The sequence below is a fragment of the Daucus carota genome, chromosome 1 (genome assembly GCF_001625215.2).
Source record: "Daucus carota subsp. sativus chromosome 1, DH1 v3.0, whole genome shotgun sequence".
Taxonomy (NCBI): domain Eukaryota; kingdom Viridiplantae; phylum Streptophyta; class Magnoliopsida; order Apiales; family Apiaceae; genus Daucus; species Daucus carota.
The window spans coordinates 40,282,629-40,299,789 of NC_030381.2; the positions used below are offsets into that span (position 1 = coordinate 40,282,629).

At 38.8% G+C, this 17,161-nt stretch overlaps 1 protein-coding gene across 2 annotated transcripts; it reads right to left on the reverse strand.

The window, feature by feature from the left end:
• Nucleotides 1–599: 599 nt before the first annotated feature.
• On the reverse strand, nucleotides 600–16,297 carry LOC108203367 (Golgi SNAP receptor complex member 1-1). Of its 2 annotated transcripts, XM_017372276.2 has the most exons (5): nucleotides 16,059–16,297; nucleotides 13,047–13,277; nucleotides 3,075–3,242; nucleotides 1,025–1,138; nucleotides 600–918 (listed from the first exon to the last, which is right to left on the reverse strand). In XM_017372276.2, the coding sequence occupies exons 1-5, from the start codon at nucleotides 16,095–16,097 to the stop codon at nucleotides 805–807; spliced, it is 666 nt and encodes a 221-aa protein (XP_017227765.1). In that variant the 5' UTR covers nucleotides 16,098–16,297; the 3' UTR covers nucleotides 600–804. The 2 variants fall into 2 exon arrangements, with proteins under 2 accessions (XP_017227765.1, XP_017227768.1); XM_017372279.2 differs by lacking the exons at nucleotides 600–918; nucleotides 1,025–1,138 and adding an exon at nucleotides 2,290–2,437 and having other exon boundaries at nucleotides 16,059–16,226.
• Nucleotides 16,298–17,161: the final 864 nt, after the last annotated feature.

Below are 17,161 nucleotides of genomic sequence, written 5' to 3' on the forward strand. Positions count from 1 at the left end.
GCCAAACCCCCAACCTGTTCTCCTCATGAAGGCAGTAGAGTGCACCTTTCTCTTATTCAGATCAATTGAGGAGATTGTTAGGAGAATTTTAATTTCAAAAATGTTCAATAGAATTGATCCACTAACCACAAATTCTCCGACAATCTCCTCAAGCACGACCACAATTAACCACAACCACCATTAAGAGAATATTACCCGAGATACTCAACTCTTGTGAAAGACGATTTTTACAAAGAACTAGTAGAAGAGTATAACATGATAAAGTCAATTGCCACATTTCTTACATGTTTAAGTGTGCTCCATTAGATCTCCCTTCCAAGGGAATCTACACCACTAACATGAGATAACCTGGGAATATGATACTTCCCTTGCCTTTCACCAGCACTATAAAAGTTCAACAGGATGAGTGTTGACTCACTTGAAGAGTTGAGACGTTTTGGACTTCTTTTGTAATATCATCTGTGGTTTGTGGTATCTTGAACTATCCGCCATCCGGACACTTGAAATAAAGTCTATATAAACAGAATTACACAGCCACCTACATTTCCTCGAAATTCAACCATAACAGAAAGGGGGGCTTCATTTTAGCAAGACCAAAATAACTAATATAATCTGTAATCTTGATTTCTGGGTTGTTTTTTTATACAAGGCATGGTAACTAGTGCAACAAACCAACAGGGTGTATACAATGCCATCTAATGTAATGGCGAATAGAAAGAATAGCACAACTTAACAAAAAACCAAAAAAGGATGTTTACAAACAGTACAGCAGGAGGGGCTCCCATCAGAAATTACATGTACTTTCTATTTGGTCAACCAATAAATTAAAATGAGAAACGTGCAGATGGATGCAACCAACGAAAGGATAATAGTATCCATGGACTTTTTCTTCTTTATTGCAGAGAGAATACTGTTCACCTGGCAAATAAAATAAAGCAGTAGCTTTTATAAAATTGTCCGCCTTGCGGTGTACCAAACACAAAGGAATGACAAAAACTTCAAGAAAGCGCTTCAGATTGCTTACCGTTGGAAGACGACTGCTAACATTACTAAGCTTTGAGTTGATGCCTCCAAATGTTGAACGTTGAAACACAAGTGTACCAAGAGTCTCTTGTGCTTGAGAAATTACCGAGTCCATCTATAACACACAGAAGCAAAAACACGAGGAAATTATAAGATATAGGCCAATATAACTGATGTAGATCCTAATGCAACACAAATTTTTCGCAATATGTTCCCGCTATCTAAACTCGACACTGGGATCTAATAGTGGCAATAAAAAGTTGAATGATAACTAACACAATTTCGATGCCACTGTTAATTACTTAAATAGTAGGCAATAGTCTACAACAAAAAGCATTTTTTTTTGCTACAGTTTTAGAGAATACCTAACAGTGAACCATGAATAACTATCTAGTAACTAAAGAGCAAGTCCAACAATAACTTGAGCTTTTCTTCAAAAATAAATTAGATGTATAGCCTCTTAACTAATTATGATCCAAAAACGTTCATCTTCTCTAACAGTTTTCCTCAAACTCACTCTTTATTTATTCTTTTATACTTAAATGTACATGGGCAGAGTCAACAATTTTGAAAAGGTAGACAGTTTTACTTTTAATAATATAAAATGCAACAAGGAGCACAGATATCCTCCTCATTAAGGAAAGATTTGAAGCTCTTTAAATTTTAGGAGCAATTAAGAGCCGTCGGAGGCCATTTTAGCAGCAACATTTTCATAAAATGGCTAAAGAGGGAGTATGAAGAAGGTTTTGGTTTGCTCTTTACCCTTATAAACTTTGATTTCTATGATGTTAAATGTATGACATCAATGTCATGACTTGGATAACTGTTATTATAAAAAAAAAATTACTTGATCAAGAATTATATACAATTACTTTTGTACAGCAATATACTCCTGTAAACATAAATATGAAGCTTACTTCTCACTCATGAGTACATATTTTAAACTCATATTTAGCAATAAATAATAGTATTAAAAATCTGTCACATAAATGGTCAACTGGGAAACTTGATCCTGACTACTTACAATATAATGTTGTCCAGAAATTCATCTAAGAAAATTATACCAGGTCTAGATGAGGTGCAGATACATAAAATTGAATACGGAACACATATAAAGACTGAATACAGCGTTTAACAGCGCTCCAAGTACAAAACTTTTCAAATTACAACCGTGACAAAATGAATAACTAAGCCGCCTTACAATAACCCCACTAATATGAGAAACTTAATGACATACGAAATAAAAGCAACAAAAATCCTAACCTACCTGAATCTTCTCTCTTCAGACTCAGAAGGCTTCCCGTACTCTTCTACTTGTCCAACCATGTTTCCCTTCTAAAGTGTTAAGGGTAGTACTCCCTCTGTTTTGTTTTATGTCGCTTTGACTATTGACGGACATGTTTAGGGGCTTTGACTGCATAGTAAAAATTATTATTTTGAATTTTTATTTTTGTGAATAAAAATATATAGTCACTACTTTAATTCACAAAAAGAAGAATTTAAAAATAACAATTTTTGCTATGCGGTCAAAGCTCCTAACATGTGTGCCAAAAGTCAAAATGACTTATAAAAAAACAGAGGGAGTACTATACTAGCTTAAACAAGTATATACATAAAGTACAAGCATGTCGCCATGCTCATAATGGCAGAAACCACTCCTATAAATAATAATATTAATAATACTACCTTGGAATTAACACTTTCTTCCTCATGACTTCTATAATCTGGAGAAAAACTACATCCACAGTTGCCCAATCAACTTGTTTGAAGTTACAAAAATGAAGCTAACCACAGCATAGGTTTCCACAGAGATATGAGATTCCCCAACTGGATAACCTCAAATCTATATCTAAATGAATATTACTCGATGCAAAATTATATTAAGCCAGAGCATCTGAAAGTTGTGAAACACATACAGAAGAACCTTGCAGTAAACACGTACATTAAATTCTCATGAAGCCACATTATGGATGATGTACAAGAAATCTTCCTAACATACTTAAAAAGGGGTGCTATTTGTGCTATGAAATCAAAGATATATTTCTACATACCTGTCCTGTACCTCTGCTGATAGCTGCTCGCTCCTTGAGTAGAGATGCCTGCTCATAAGATCCACCTTCTTCCAGATCTAATCTTGCACGGTCGAACTCCCTGAAGTCCTCAAGCAGTGAAGCATGTTCTTTATTGGCTCTAAGGCTAGAACGAAGTCGCATAAACTCCTACAAATGAATCAAGAATACAATTTACATTAGCAATGCCATTATAACATTCCCCATCTCTATCTCCTTCTAACTTCTTAGGTACTGTTTGGCATTGTTGTTGCAGACAGCAACAACAGTTTTTTGCTAAAAAGTAGGTGAAAAACTGTTTGGTAAATTTAAAAACAGCTTTTTCGAACAGCAGCTTCTAGCTGAAAAACTACTTTTAGAATAAGCAGGTCCTCTCGTACTTTTGAGAAAAGCTGCTTCTCAGCTTTTGCAGAAAGCTGTCACAGATTTCACTATCAAACCTCACCAAAAATATTATTATTTTTATATTATAAATTAAAATAAGCAAATATCAAAAAAATTACCAAACAATTATCTGATTTCTACAACACTATTTTAACATCAGTTTTTTCTGACAGCACAACAATTTTTAACATCACTCTCAAACGGACCCTTAGTCCATCTCAATCAAACCAGCATCACTATTTCATCAAAGTCTTAGTCGAGCACCTAAAGACAAATAAATGATGCAAACTCATAGTTTCATGACATGAACACATTTTGCCAACCATAGAACTGTAGAAAATTTATTGTGCCACACAAGCTTGTTAGCAGTAATATTCTTACTATATTATCTCTTAGAAAAGGGACGTTTTAGCATTAATACATGAAACTGTTAAATATCATCACAGCTATCACAGAAGCACAATGACAGCATGGTGATATCACAAGTGTAGCCTCCATGTATGTTGACATAAGCCATGACATCAACATCACTGTTCAAAGAGCCCTACCAAGTTATCCTGTTGGACCTGTCCTATATAAGAGGCACTGCCTCATTGTTACTTATATAAGAAAGTAAGATAGCATATAGAAGTTTTATTAACAGCAGTAACATATAGGTGCTGGATCAAATATATATATTTTTCTATTCCCAATTTTTTCCTACATGTTAATCATTACTTATATAAAGTATTAATGTTGCAATAATTGAAAAAACATTACCATTTTATATTTTATATATAAAAAAAACACATAAGTAAATTGTTTGTTTAACACACTCATAATTGGGGTTCAACATCATGTGTTGAACATTAGTTATCATTGTGTGGAAATTTTATATTTATGTTTTAATTATCCTTCCGGGGCTCACCAAATTTACCAATATCCAACTAGGGTATAGAAATATAAAATACTGATTATATAATACATTTAACTAGAATTATTATTATAAAAATTGTTTATGTAGTAGTTCAAAAGAAGTTAACAGTTGTTCAACAGAGGATGTTGAACTCAAGTTGTATATATTTGAATACTCATCATAAACAAAATTCAATTATTCATAAATAATATCACAGATATGTTCCTCCAACGAGTAGAAATCATTTTTCAATCATTTACAAGATTACAACTATTGAAATTATCAAATATTCAAAAAGTTTGCAAGTTTGTACCGGAATCCTCCCCGTTACTATATACTCAGATATATATACATTCTTTAACATCAGCTATATATTCGTACATATACATTCTGCCCTTTCCTCCTATAATCATTATCTCATATTCTTCAATATATATACGTATACGAATTGTAACACAAACTGAAGCTTCTACTGCTCTTATTAGTTTCACAATAAAAAATCTAGAACCAGAAAATTTAGGACCAACTAGAGATATCCCTTCGAAGAGAAAAAATTATGGGAGGAAGAGGAAACAATATCAAATGTAGGATTAGTTTTCAATCTTGAAGTCATTGTCCAGTGTGCTCCGGGATTCACTCATACACAGGTCTGGTCAAGAAAACCCAGAAAAAACCAAGTATGAGTATCATTACAAAACATACAGATCTTGCAATAGGGTCTGACAAAAAAAATCTGACAGCCTTAAGCTCAAAAGCCTAGAAGGTTAATATTTCATATCAATCCATAATTTTAAATGCGTAGAAAGATAAGAATACACTTCTATTCACATAGGATTTAAATTAAAACGATCGTTAAAAAAGTGCTTTTTAGATAAGAAAACATATCGTGAGAACTATTTTGCTACTACTGTTCTAATGTATATGTAATATGTAAATAAATTAAAAAATGGAAAAAAAATTAATAATCCAAGAAAGAGCATATTAAAATTGATTTGCTCACAAAAGGCAAATAACAAAAAGATTCAGATTATAAGAACCAAGACAACAGTAATTATGATTTACACATCATCTGGAATCAATTATTGCAGCAGTTGCTGGTTCACGAGATATGTAAAGAAGGTGATACAACTGCATGGTGAACAGTGATGCTCCATCTGGTAGAGATGTTTGTTTGTGCTAGAGTTGACCATTGTTTTTTGGACCTAAAGCTTCAACTACAGAGAGCAAAAGGTGGCCGATGTGGCGATGTCTAGAGTCTAATACCACTCATAGTAGATTAGAGAATTTTAGATGTAAAGGAGAAATAATTAAGGCCAGAAGCCTCAAAACTAGGTAAGCCGGACTCCGGTGGAACTGCCTAACATTGTCGACATATCAGAGTTAACACTAGACAATATTTTCAAAAATTTCACATGTTTTTCGTCTAATACAAACTGCAGAATGTCCATACCACGTCAATCGAGTGCTTGATGCAGGTACTTAAGTTGATATAAAATCAGGTGCCACAAGCGTAGACCATAGATCATATTAAGGCTATGCAACAACAGAAACCTTCTAAATGTACAAAGTCTAAACTTTAACATTATCGGTATGCCGCAAGCGTAGATGTACTACAGATATGTAACAGAACTGATATCAGTGTCTACACGTGGCAACCAGGTTGTGCAACTAAGTTATTTGGTACACAATACTCTTCAAAAACATTTGCTAGTTTACTGCATGAGCACTAGTTCAAGATGTGTTAGTGATCATACCACATTAACCAGTACCCAAAAAATATACTTCTAACATAGCAACAACAATAACTTTAATCGATTCAAATATTGTTTTAATATTTAATATATATATCCCCTTAAAGTCAAAATATAATAAGTTCAATCCACCACACAAACAAATTCACCACAGGATTCGGTGCAGCATGGTATAACACCAATACCAATTATGCAGTGCATAAACTAGGGCGCTCAAGCCTCTGTAATGGACCCAAAGAACTCACTCATCAAATATGCAAGGCAGGGGAAACAGAGTAAGGGTACAAAGGTAACTTCGCAGTCGGTCAACGGGGCAGTGAAGTAAAAGAGCATCAGGGGCAAGAAAGGAAGGGAAAAACAGGAGCGTAGTAAAAGGGCGAGAAAAGGGGGATCTAGGGTTTTTATCGATCATCTATTTTGTAATTGCTGTCTTACTGCTGGAGAGAATGAACCTCTCGAATTGTTCTTAAACACTTTAGTTCCGTATTATATATATATACATCGTTGCTTGGGGTTGGTGTGTTGCTGTTAACTTACTATTATTCAGCTGTGAGCATTACAATTGGTATCAGAGCCACAACGATCGATGGGACCGCCGACTCTCGCACAACGGTTGGAGCAATTAGAGGAGCGACTCACAGATCTGGATGGGTCGGTTGTGGAGATGGTTTCTAAGGCGGTGGAACGCGGGATGGAGGTTATGCGTTCGTCGTTGACGACGATGTTGGTCGAGCACCAGACGGTGTCGTCTCAGAAGGTTGGGGCTGAGTTCGAAACCCTCACTAGTACGTTGGAAGGGCGACTTCACCGGAGCCGCGAATATCAAGAGTCCCTCATCAACGCCATTCGCACTGAACAACTCAAGTTTCAGTCTGAGATTAAGGAGATTCTCCACAAGGGCGCTACTCCAGACCCGACGGGTAGTAAAGGACCTAGGGAGGGTTCTGCATCTAAAGGGTCGATGGTGTTTTTTGGAGGAGGAGCGGAGATTGACGGGTCAAATGGCAGTGGGGGGGGTCCTGGGCCACCACCTGGGGGTTTTCAGGGCGGTGGAGGTGGGGGTAACTCTAGTCACTGGCGTTATAGGAAGCTGGATATGCCGATTTTTGACGGTAGTGACCCAGATGGTTGGATCCTTAGGGTGGAGCGTTATTTTGCGTTTTATAGATTGACTGAGGCTGAGATTTTAGAGGCTGTGGCAGTAGCTCTCGAAGGGGATGCCCTCAAGTGGTACCAATGGGAAAATAAACGGCACCCCATTCGACGTTGGGATGATATGAAATTGTTTATTCTGAGGCAGTTCCGTGCGATTGGAGGGGGTTCGTTATACGAACAATGGTTGGCGACAGTCCAAACTGCTACTGTTGAGGAATATCGCAGGAAGTTCATTGAAACCGCGGCTCCACTGGAGAGGGTTTCGGAAGACATTTTGATGGGTCACTTTGTAAATGGACTGAAGGACGAAATTAAGGCGGAAGTTCGGTTGATGGGTCCCTTATCACTCGAACAAGCAATGGAATGGGCTGTTCGTGTGGAGGAGAAGCACCGGGTGCTGACAGGGCGGAAACTAGGGATCAGCTCATCCAAGGCTGGATTCTACTCGTCCTATACCAAAGGTACGCCACCCTTGTCCACACAGACATCATTGGTTAGCCAGTCACAGTCGCATAGTGGGGTTAGTACGGTTTCAGAGTCCCAGTCGTCGGTTTCCCCTTCCAAGGGTGGATCCCAGCACACAAAAGGGGGGGCGGAAGTTAGGCGTCTCACTGATAAAGAGTTACAAGCTAAGAGGGCTCGAGGGGAGTGTTATCGTTGTGATGAGAAATGGGGGCCTGGACATAGGTGTAAGAAAAAAGAACTCAGTGTGTTACTGATTGATGAAGAAGGGGAGGATGAAGGCAGTGAGCACAGTGAGGTCGTAGCTAATGTGGTGGGGGAAATAGCATCAGAAGTTTCGTTAAATTCTGTTGTGGGATTGTCGAATCCGAAAACTATGCGGCTTAGAGGGTTGTTGGGCTCTCAGGAAGTCATTGTCTTGATCGATCCAGGGGCGACGCATAACTTCTTGTCAGTAGAGTTGATTAAAGCAGCTGGCATTAAGGTCTTACCTACGGGTTCTTTTGGCGTATCACTTGGTAACGGGGACGCAATTAAAGGGGAAGGACTGTGTAAGGACGTGATATTGCAGTTAGATGGTGGGGTGGAAGTTCAGGCGGATTTCTTACCACTGGAATTGGGGAGTTCGGATGTGATATTAGGCGTGCAGTGGTTGGAAACTTTAGGTATGGTTCTCACTAATTGGAAGACACAAGTAATGAAATTCGAGATGAATGGGGCACCTATTACACTGATGGGTGATCCTACGTTGGTCAGGGCCAAGGTGTCCCTCAAAGCGATGCTACGTGTATTGCAGAAACAGGGTGAAGGGTTTTGGGTGGAATGTAGTAAACTGGAAGTGCAGCCGGGAGAAAAACAGGATCAGCCAGCTTCCCAGATTCCACAATTCCTCAAAGGGGTGGTCAACAAATTTCCTCAAGTTTTCTCTGAACCCCAGGGCCTGCCGCCTAAACGGGGTCACGAGCATGCAATAACACTGAAAGATGGGACTGATCCGATAGGCGTTCGTCCCTTCCGGTACCCTCAATCACAGAAGGATGAAATAGAGCGGCTGATCAAGGAAATGTTACAGGCTGGCATCATTAAACCCTCGACAAGTGCATTCTCAAGTCCGGTATTGCTGGTAAAAAAGAAGGACGGGTCTTGGAGGTTCTGTGTAGACTACCGTGCCCTGAATAAGGAGACAGTTCCTCACAAATATCCGATTCCGGTAATCGACGAGTTACTCGATGAGTTACATGGTGCTACTGTTTTTTCTAAGCTGGACTTAAAGGCCGGGTATCATCAGATATTGGTTCGACCAGAGGATACACCGAAGACAGCATTTCGTACCCACGATGGACATTACGAATTTCTCGTAATGCCCTTCGGCCTTTCCAATGCTCCAGCGACATTTCAGTCGCTAATGAACGACATTTTTCGACCATATCTGAGGAAATTCGTTCTGGTATTCTTTGACGACATATTGGTCTACAGTCGGAGTGAGGAAAATCACCAGGAGCACCTCGAGTTAGTGCTGCAAACACTGCGGGACAACAGCCTATACGCAAATCTTAAGAAGTGTGAGTTTGGTCAGTCCAGGATCGGGTATTTGGGACATACCATCAGTGGAGACGGGGTTGGTGCAGAGGACGACAAGATTAAAGCCATCACCGAATGGACTCAACCTCGGAATTTACGCGAGTTAAGGGGGTTTCTGGGCCTTACAGGATATTATAGGAAGTTCATAGCATCCTACGCGCAATTAGCTCAACCTTTGACAGACCAACTGAAGCGTGATAATTTTGGGTGGTCAGAAGCAGCCACGACTGCCTTTGAGGCTTTGAAACTGCCATGGTTAAAGCCCCGGTACTGCGTCTCCCAGATTTCGAACAGCCTTTTGTATTGGAGACTGATGCGTCTGGTTATGGAATTGGGGGTGTCCTGATGCAGCAGAATCAGCCTATAGCCTATTTCAGCAAACTACTTGGACCCAAAACTCAGTTGAAATCAACTTATGAAAAGGAGCTGATTGCCATTTGTCTTTCCATCCAGAAGTGGCGACACTATTTAATGGGCCGGCATTTTATAGTAAGATCTGACCAGCAAAGCTTAAGACATTTGATGCAACAACGAGAAGTGAACAGCAGTTATCAAAAGTGGATTGTCAAACTTTTATGCTATGACTTTGAGGTCCAGTACAAACCAGGGACAGCAAATAGGGTAGCTGACGCCCTATCCCGGAAAACAGTGGGGGAAGTAACTCTGGAGACATTAGTAGGGCTGAGCAAAACCGAACCGAAACCGAATAACCGAACCGAACCGTGCAATTCTGGTTAGGTTCGGTTCTTATTTTTCTGAAAATTCCGGTTAATTCGGTTTTCGGTTATTAACCGAATTGTTATTCGGTTCGGTTCGGTTATTAGAATTACAAATACGGTTATAACCGAAATAACCGAATTATATATTTATTATTTTTAAATAATATATATATATATACTATATATATAAAATAGAAATCAGATTAGAATTAAACTTGCCCAGAGCCTCAGACCTAGTTTCTCGTACACAAAACACAATACCTAATCCACAGCCGCCGCTCCGCTTCCGGCCCTCCGCGACTCCGCCTCCGGCCCTCCGCGACTCCGCCTCTCCCTCAGGCCTTATCCTGCAGCCGCCGACTTTAAGAATCAAAGATTCAAAGGTGCCCAATCTAATTCGTATCTACTACTGGCTTTCAGATGGTGGCCTAGCTGCTGGCTACTGGTTGTGACTTTTGAGTTGGCCGCATTGCAGATTCCACTATTCCAGAATAGTCCAAGCACCTGCTGATGGATCAAATGGATTGTTTTGCTAATTGCTATAAGGCTTGAGTGTAATAATTTTTAATTGTTCTTTTGATTTTTCAATATATTGTTTTTTAAAAATCAAAATGAAAAGAAAATTCGGTTATTTCATAACCGAAACCGAATTAACCGAATTATTTCGGTTCGGTTTCGGTTCGGTTTAATAGCTAATTCGGTTCGGTTCGGTTAAATAAAAAATCTGCATTTCGGTTTTCGGTTATTTCGGTTCGGTTCGGTTTTGAACCGAACCGACCGAATGCTCAGCCCTAGACATTAGTCTCGTCATACGACATTGATTGGGGCCAGTTGAATACAGAAATTGCGAAGGATAAGGATTTATTACTGCTTAAACAAAGAGTGGCTGAGGGGGAAGCTGTAGCTGGGGGATTTCACCTGAAGGAAGGTAAGCTATTGTACAAAAACAGGCACGTCATTCCGAGAAACTCTACTGTTATTCCTGTGTTGCTGCGCGAATACCATGATTCTGTGGTGGGAGGTCATACTGGTGAGGTTAAAACTTACCTCCGAATGGCTGTGGATTGGTTCTGGGTGGGAATGCGTGACAGGGTAAAGGACTATGTTCGCGAATGCCATGTGTGCCAGCAAAATAAATCATCTCAGCAGCTGCCGGCGGGGTTGCTCCAACCATTGCCAGTGCCATCAATGGTGTGGGAGGATTTATCGATGGATTTTATTGAGGAGTTACCAGTATCAGGTGGCTTTAATACCATACTTGTAGTGGTGGATAGGCTCTCGAAATATGCGCACTTTCTGGGATTACGGCACCCTTTTGATGCCCGGACAGTGGCCACCGTATTCATTCAGGGGGTAGTTCGGTTACATGGATTTCCTGGCTCTATCGTATCCGACCGGGATCGAATTTTTTTAAGTGGATTCTGGAAAGAGCTGTTTAAACTCCAGGGGACGGTTTTGAAAAGGAGTACCGCCTACCATCCTCAAACGGATGGGCAGACGGAGAACGTGAATCGAGTCCTCGAAACATATCTGCGGTGCTTTGTGGGTGGAAATCCGAAAACTTGGGCTAAATGGTTAGGTTGGGCTGAATTTTCCTACAACACATCTCCGCACTGCTCCACGAAATGGAGTCCGTTCAAGGTGCTTTATGGCAGAGACCCGCCTCACCTGGTTCCTTTCAAGTCGGGACAGACACCAGTTCAGAGTGTAGAGGAACTGTTATTGGACAGGGACGCTATTTTAGCTGACTTGAAATTCAATTTGGTCCGCGCTCAGCAACGGATGAAAGCAGCAGCTGATGGCAAACGCCGAGAGGAATCGTTTAAGGTGGATGACTGGGTTTACTTGAAACTTCAGCCGTACCGTCAACAATCATTGGCAAGGCGTCGGTATGAGAAGTTATCGCCCCGTTTTTATGGGCCATTCCAGGTGTTGGAAAGATAGGGAAGGTCGCGTACAAATTGGACTTGCCACCATCGAGTATGATTCACCCTGTGTTTCACGTGTCCCAACTCAAACGCAGCATTGGGCATGCTCAGGTGGCTACTACGGTTCCTGCTCAGTTGTCTGCGGACTTGGAGTTAGTCGTGGAACCCGACATGGTGCTAGATGTTCGCAGGGTTAAGTACGGAGGGGACACGAGACTGGAGGCTCTCATACAGTGGAAAAACCTTCCTGCGGATGAGGCTACTTGGGAAGATGTGGGGATGATGCAACAGCAATTTCCGTTGTTTCACCTTGAGGACAAGGTGAGTCTTTGGGACCGGGGTAATGTAATGGACCCAAAGAACTCACTCATCAAATATGCAAGGCAGGGGAAACAGAGTAAGGGTACAAAGGTAACTTCGCAGTCGGTCAACGGGGCAGTGAAGTAAAAGAGCATCAGGGGCAAGAAAGGAAGGGAAAAACAGGAGCGTAGTAAAAGGGCGAGAAAAGGGGGATCTAGGGTTTTTATCGATCATCTATTTTGTAATTGCTGTCTTACTGCTGGAGAGAATGAACCTCTCGAATTGTTCTTAAACACTTTAGTTCCGTATTATATATATATACATCGTTGCTTGGGGTTGGTGTGTTGCTGTTAACTTACTATTATTCAGCTGTGAGCATTACAGCCTCAAGGTGGCTTCCATTTATATTGCCATCTCTAGTACTTTGTGTGTTCTAACTTCTAATAAGTTGTTAATCCAAGCAGTGCCACCTCGATCCTACAGAATTCAATAAATACCTCAATGTGTGATTTTACTTTCTTATGAGTTCAATTGTTTGATTCTCTCTAGTACGTCATAACATATTGTACCTGTTTTTCTCAACATTACTAATATTTTCAATTTTTATTTCGTATAATCTAGACTTATTCCATCATTGGTGGAATTATGAAACTACAAATGATTTTTCATTAATATATTATAATCCAAATATTTCATTGCATCTAAGATCTCTAATTTGGGGAACCCTTCTTCAAGAGAGAACAAAATTTACTAATTACCAACATTGAAATAAACTATACCTGATTCAGGTCATGAAGAATTTCCTGATGACGTGTCAATGTATGGGAAAAGATTTCTGATCCTCCGGACGACACCCACGCTTGCATCTGTGAATTTACTAATTGAAGTTGTTTGAGCAGTTGATCTATTTCCGCTTCCAGGTCATTCTCATTACCATTGCCCACATTTTTTGATACTAACTTACGATATAAATGCATTTGATCATCCAACTGAGCTTCAAGCCTCCTTGCCTAATTACACACAATAAGATCAGATGGCATGATAATAAAACACAAATGCAATGATTATACTCTTTCAAAAAAGACTAAACAGAATTTAAAAAATAAGGGTGAACCTATATGCAAACTAGACGAACTTGTAATTCATGGTGATGCAGGACAAAAGAAACGTGAAACTATTTGAGAGAGGTAAAAGAGGCTGTGGAAGCCTATTTATTTGGTTATAATTTTACTTAGAGTGATATTCTCTATAGTTATTGTTATCTATTAGAATTCAAGTTGTACTAGGGAAGTACTTCAGAGTTTTATTATCGGATTAACACATCGGTTTCTTTCACTTTCTTGTGCGAGAGGAGTATCGAGTATTATCAAACCCTAATCCGCCCCATCCTTATCAAGTGGTATCAGAGCCGCTTCCTGCCACCGTCAGCACGCCAACAGCATAGGCACCAGCAAGCTGTCAACTGCCAATTTCAGCCCTCTTCCATCACTTATAGAACCTGTAACCTGCCTTCATCCATCTGCTACAAAGAGACCCTGTACCTTTTATAAAGTGCAGAACAACCGCTGAACCTTTTATTATTTGCCGAACAGCCCTAAAAGTTCTGGTAAACTGAAACTCAGCCCACAGATTATCCCAATTCCAAATCATTAATGCTGCAGAACTAAACAGTGATCTTGATGTGCATACTGAAAAAATAACGAGAGACGACAAAATTTTGAAGATAAAGTTGATGGTTTGAGTCTGCACATGCTTAGTAGTGATAGCCTTCAACAGTTAACTGGTGTACGACCTCAACCTCAAAGTCGACCTAATGTTGTGAAACTTGAAGTTGCTGAGTTTCATTAAGATCAAGAAACATACGTATTCCTAGATTGGTTGCATATGTTGACAACTTATTTCAGTCATTCAGTGGTATAACTTGGCCAAGGATAAGAAAGTTGTTCTCATTGCAGCAAAGTTAGGAGGAATTGCTCATATTTGGAGGGAGCAATACAAGAGATCTTAATGTTCATAATATTGCAAGGTGGGAAGACATGAGAGCCTGCAGATTATAAACAACGCCGTTCACTTCAGTTTTCTAATGCAAGGAAGCAAGTCCGTTGCAGATTACACTCGACAGTTCTTGGGATGAAGATGTTCTTATATCTGTGTATTGTCGATGCTTGCATCATGATATATCAGGTCAAGTAGCTGGTAGTATATGCTTTCTTTTGAAGGATGCCATTCAGATTGCACATTCAGTTGAGGACGATCTGAAAGGAGAAGCATGGGGAGTTCATTCTCTTGCCCATCAAGAAGAGAAATGAATATTTACTACAGATCCTATTCAAGGTTAGCAAATGATCGCCAGCAAATATAGTGGTCCAGTCTCATCATAAGGTAGCAACACTGGCAGTGGCAGATGCTTTAACAGTTAAGGAATTGGGCATAAGACTTTTAAGTGTCCTTCTCATAAACAAAACCAACCTTCAAGTAGAGGCAAATGTGTTGGAAAAAGAAAATCTGGATGATTTATACGTGGAGTGATAAAAGAAGACCCAGAAGTGGAGGAACATATAAAGAAAGCTGTTATTCTGGGTGTCATGCAAGCAACACACGAGGCTGTGAATGATCCACATTTACGAGAAAAACAAATCTTTCACACTAGAATTACATGTCATAAGGCGTGTTCTCTCATCATTCATCATTGATACTGGTAGTTGCACAAATGTCATAGCCACTGATGCTGTAGATGATTAAAGACGGAGCTTAAACCAAGTCCTTATAATAATTTTGGATTAATGATGCAATGCTTAAGGTTTCTAAAAGCTGCTTGATTAAATTTTCAGTTGGGAAGTTTTATGATGCAGTTATGTGTTATGCTCTTCCGTTGAAGCTTTGTAATTTTATAATTGTGCGTCCATGGCTTGTTGATCGGGATGCTCATCATTTTGCACATGCTAACACCTACACGGTTGTCAAGGGTCATTGTCGTTATACTCTTGTTTGTGATTGTTCTCATGTGCCAATTATGCCACAGTCTTCGGATCTCTATAATGGTCTATGTAATTTTATTAACTCGACGCAGTTGAGTTTTCGTCAGAGGGAGAGAATTGATGGGGTGAAACTATTTGGGAGCAGTATATGAGGCTGTGGAAGCCAATTTATTTGGTTACAGTTTAATTTAGAGTGATATTCTCTTATTAGCAATTACCTATTAGAAATTATTCTGCACTAGTAAAGTAGCCTAAGTTTATTATGCATAGAATTTAATTTCTATGACTACAGTCCTTTAGGTTTATTATATATAGAAATCTAAGCTTGTAAGCTATTCAGACTTTTATTAACAGATTAATAAATGGGTTGTTTTTCACTCTCTCTTGCGAGAGGAGTATTATTACACCTAATCAGCCCCATTCCCATGACATGGTTTCGATGTGGAAGACCATGAGCAGTCACATTGGTTTATTAAATGAACTTAACAATCGAGATGCTAGATCTCAACATGCTGTGGTACATCAAGTCCCAGCCTTTACAATCCTATATTCCATTTGGTTTACGAACTTAACACGAGTCTAAAACAAAATTTCATACATATAACAAATACTATAGAAAGTAAAATTCTACCCATCTCCAAACAAACTATACAATTATTATTCTCTGCTACTAATTGGGGATAATCACAATTCACAAAGACTAAGCTCGCTTTAATAAGAAGAAATCCGCAGAGAATGAAATTTGAGCAAATTGATGATACAATCACAAAAAAATGAGCAATTACGAAGACGTAGATACGATGAATATATAACCTGTTTCCTCAAGGAGTCCCAAGAAGTTGGTGGATCCATTTCCAGATTTAGGGAACAGGGGTTTCGAGATTGATCAGAGATCAAATATATAAAATTTATTTCAATCCTATTTATCTACTTTTGCAATCGTATGCATACCCGGATACGGGCTTCCTATTTGGGTAATTGGGTTTGTGTAAACTCATTTATATCTAGGGGCCGTTTGGCTGGGAATAATTAAGAAAAGGAAGGGAAACACCAAGTCCGATTTCATCTGCATGTGTTTGTTTTGTAAAACTACCATTACTAGCCTTTAACCCGTAGCGGGTATATAGTTCGTACTTTATTATTTATAACTAGTTGAAAAATCGCGCGTTGCGGCGGCCTATAAAAATTATATTAATAATTCAATGTTAATATTTGTAGGATAAAATAATTTGATGACTGTCTATAAATAGTATATTAATATTTCAAAATTAATATTTGTAGGACAAAATAAATTTTATATTATAAAAATGTTGATGTAATACCAATACTAATATATAAAATTGTAAAATTGGACTATAATTCATGGTGAAAAAATGAAAATAAATTTATACACGTAATTAACAATTTAAAGAACGACGAATCTTAATTTTATTTGTGTTTTTTTTTTTTTTTTGAAAAGTAATCATGTTCTTACATTGTCACCTTCCTCCAATTTTTTTGGATTGATTGTGCGCAAAAACATCTAACTTAAACCCGTGAGATAGCGGTCTATAACTACCCTTGCTTGTAACAACTTTTATTTTTTAATACTGTATAAACAGCCTTAACTTAAAAGTTGCTTGAACGGAACAAACAGATAATGCATGAATAATTTTTTCCTGTACACAAAGTAAATCATATAAAAATTAACAACAAACATGTCCGATGAACAAAACAAATATTATAAAAGTATAACCAACAAACATACATCACTAACAGTTAATTTATTGATATCATCCATCAATATCATGTCAAGACTATATTGTTTTCTCGTGTTTGGATTTGTCGACATCATTGCAGAAGAAAGCATCACCGAGTTAGAAATCGAGTAAGATAACTATCATCAGAAAGAGGTAGGGTTGTGGTATTGGGAGAGA

Excerpts from the sequence above, each read along its gene's own strand:
- LOC108203367 (XM_017372276.2), bottom strand. The coding sequence starts at position 16,097 with ATGGATCCACCAACTTCTTGGGACTCCTTGAGGAAACAG. Across the intron at positions 3,243-13,046 it reads TTCTTCATGACCTGAATCAG|GAGTTTATGCGACTTCGTTC; the intron begins GTATAGTTTATT and ends ATTCATTTGTAG. Across the intron at positions 919-1,024 it reads TTAGCAGTCGTCTTCCAACG|GTGAACAGTATTCTCTCTGC; the intron begins GTAAGCAATCTG and ends TTTATTTGCCAG.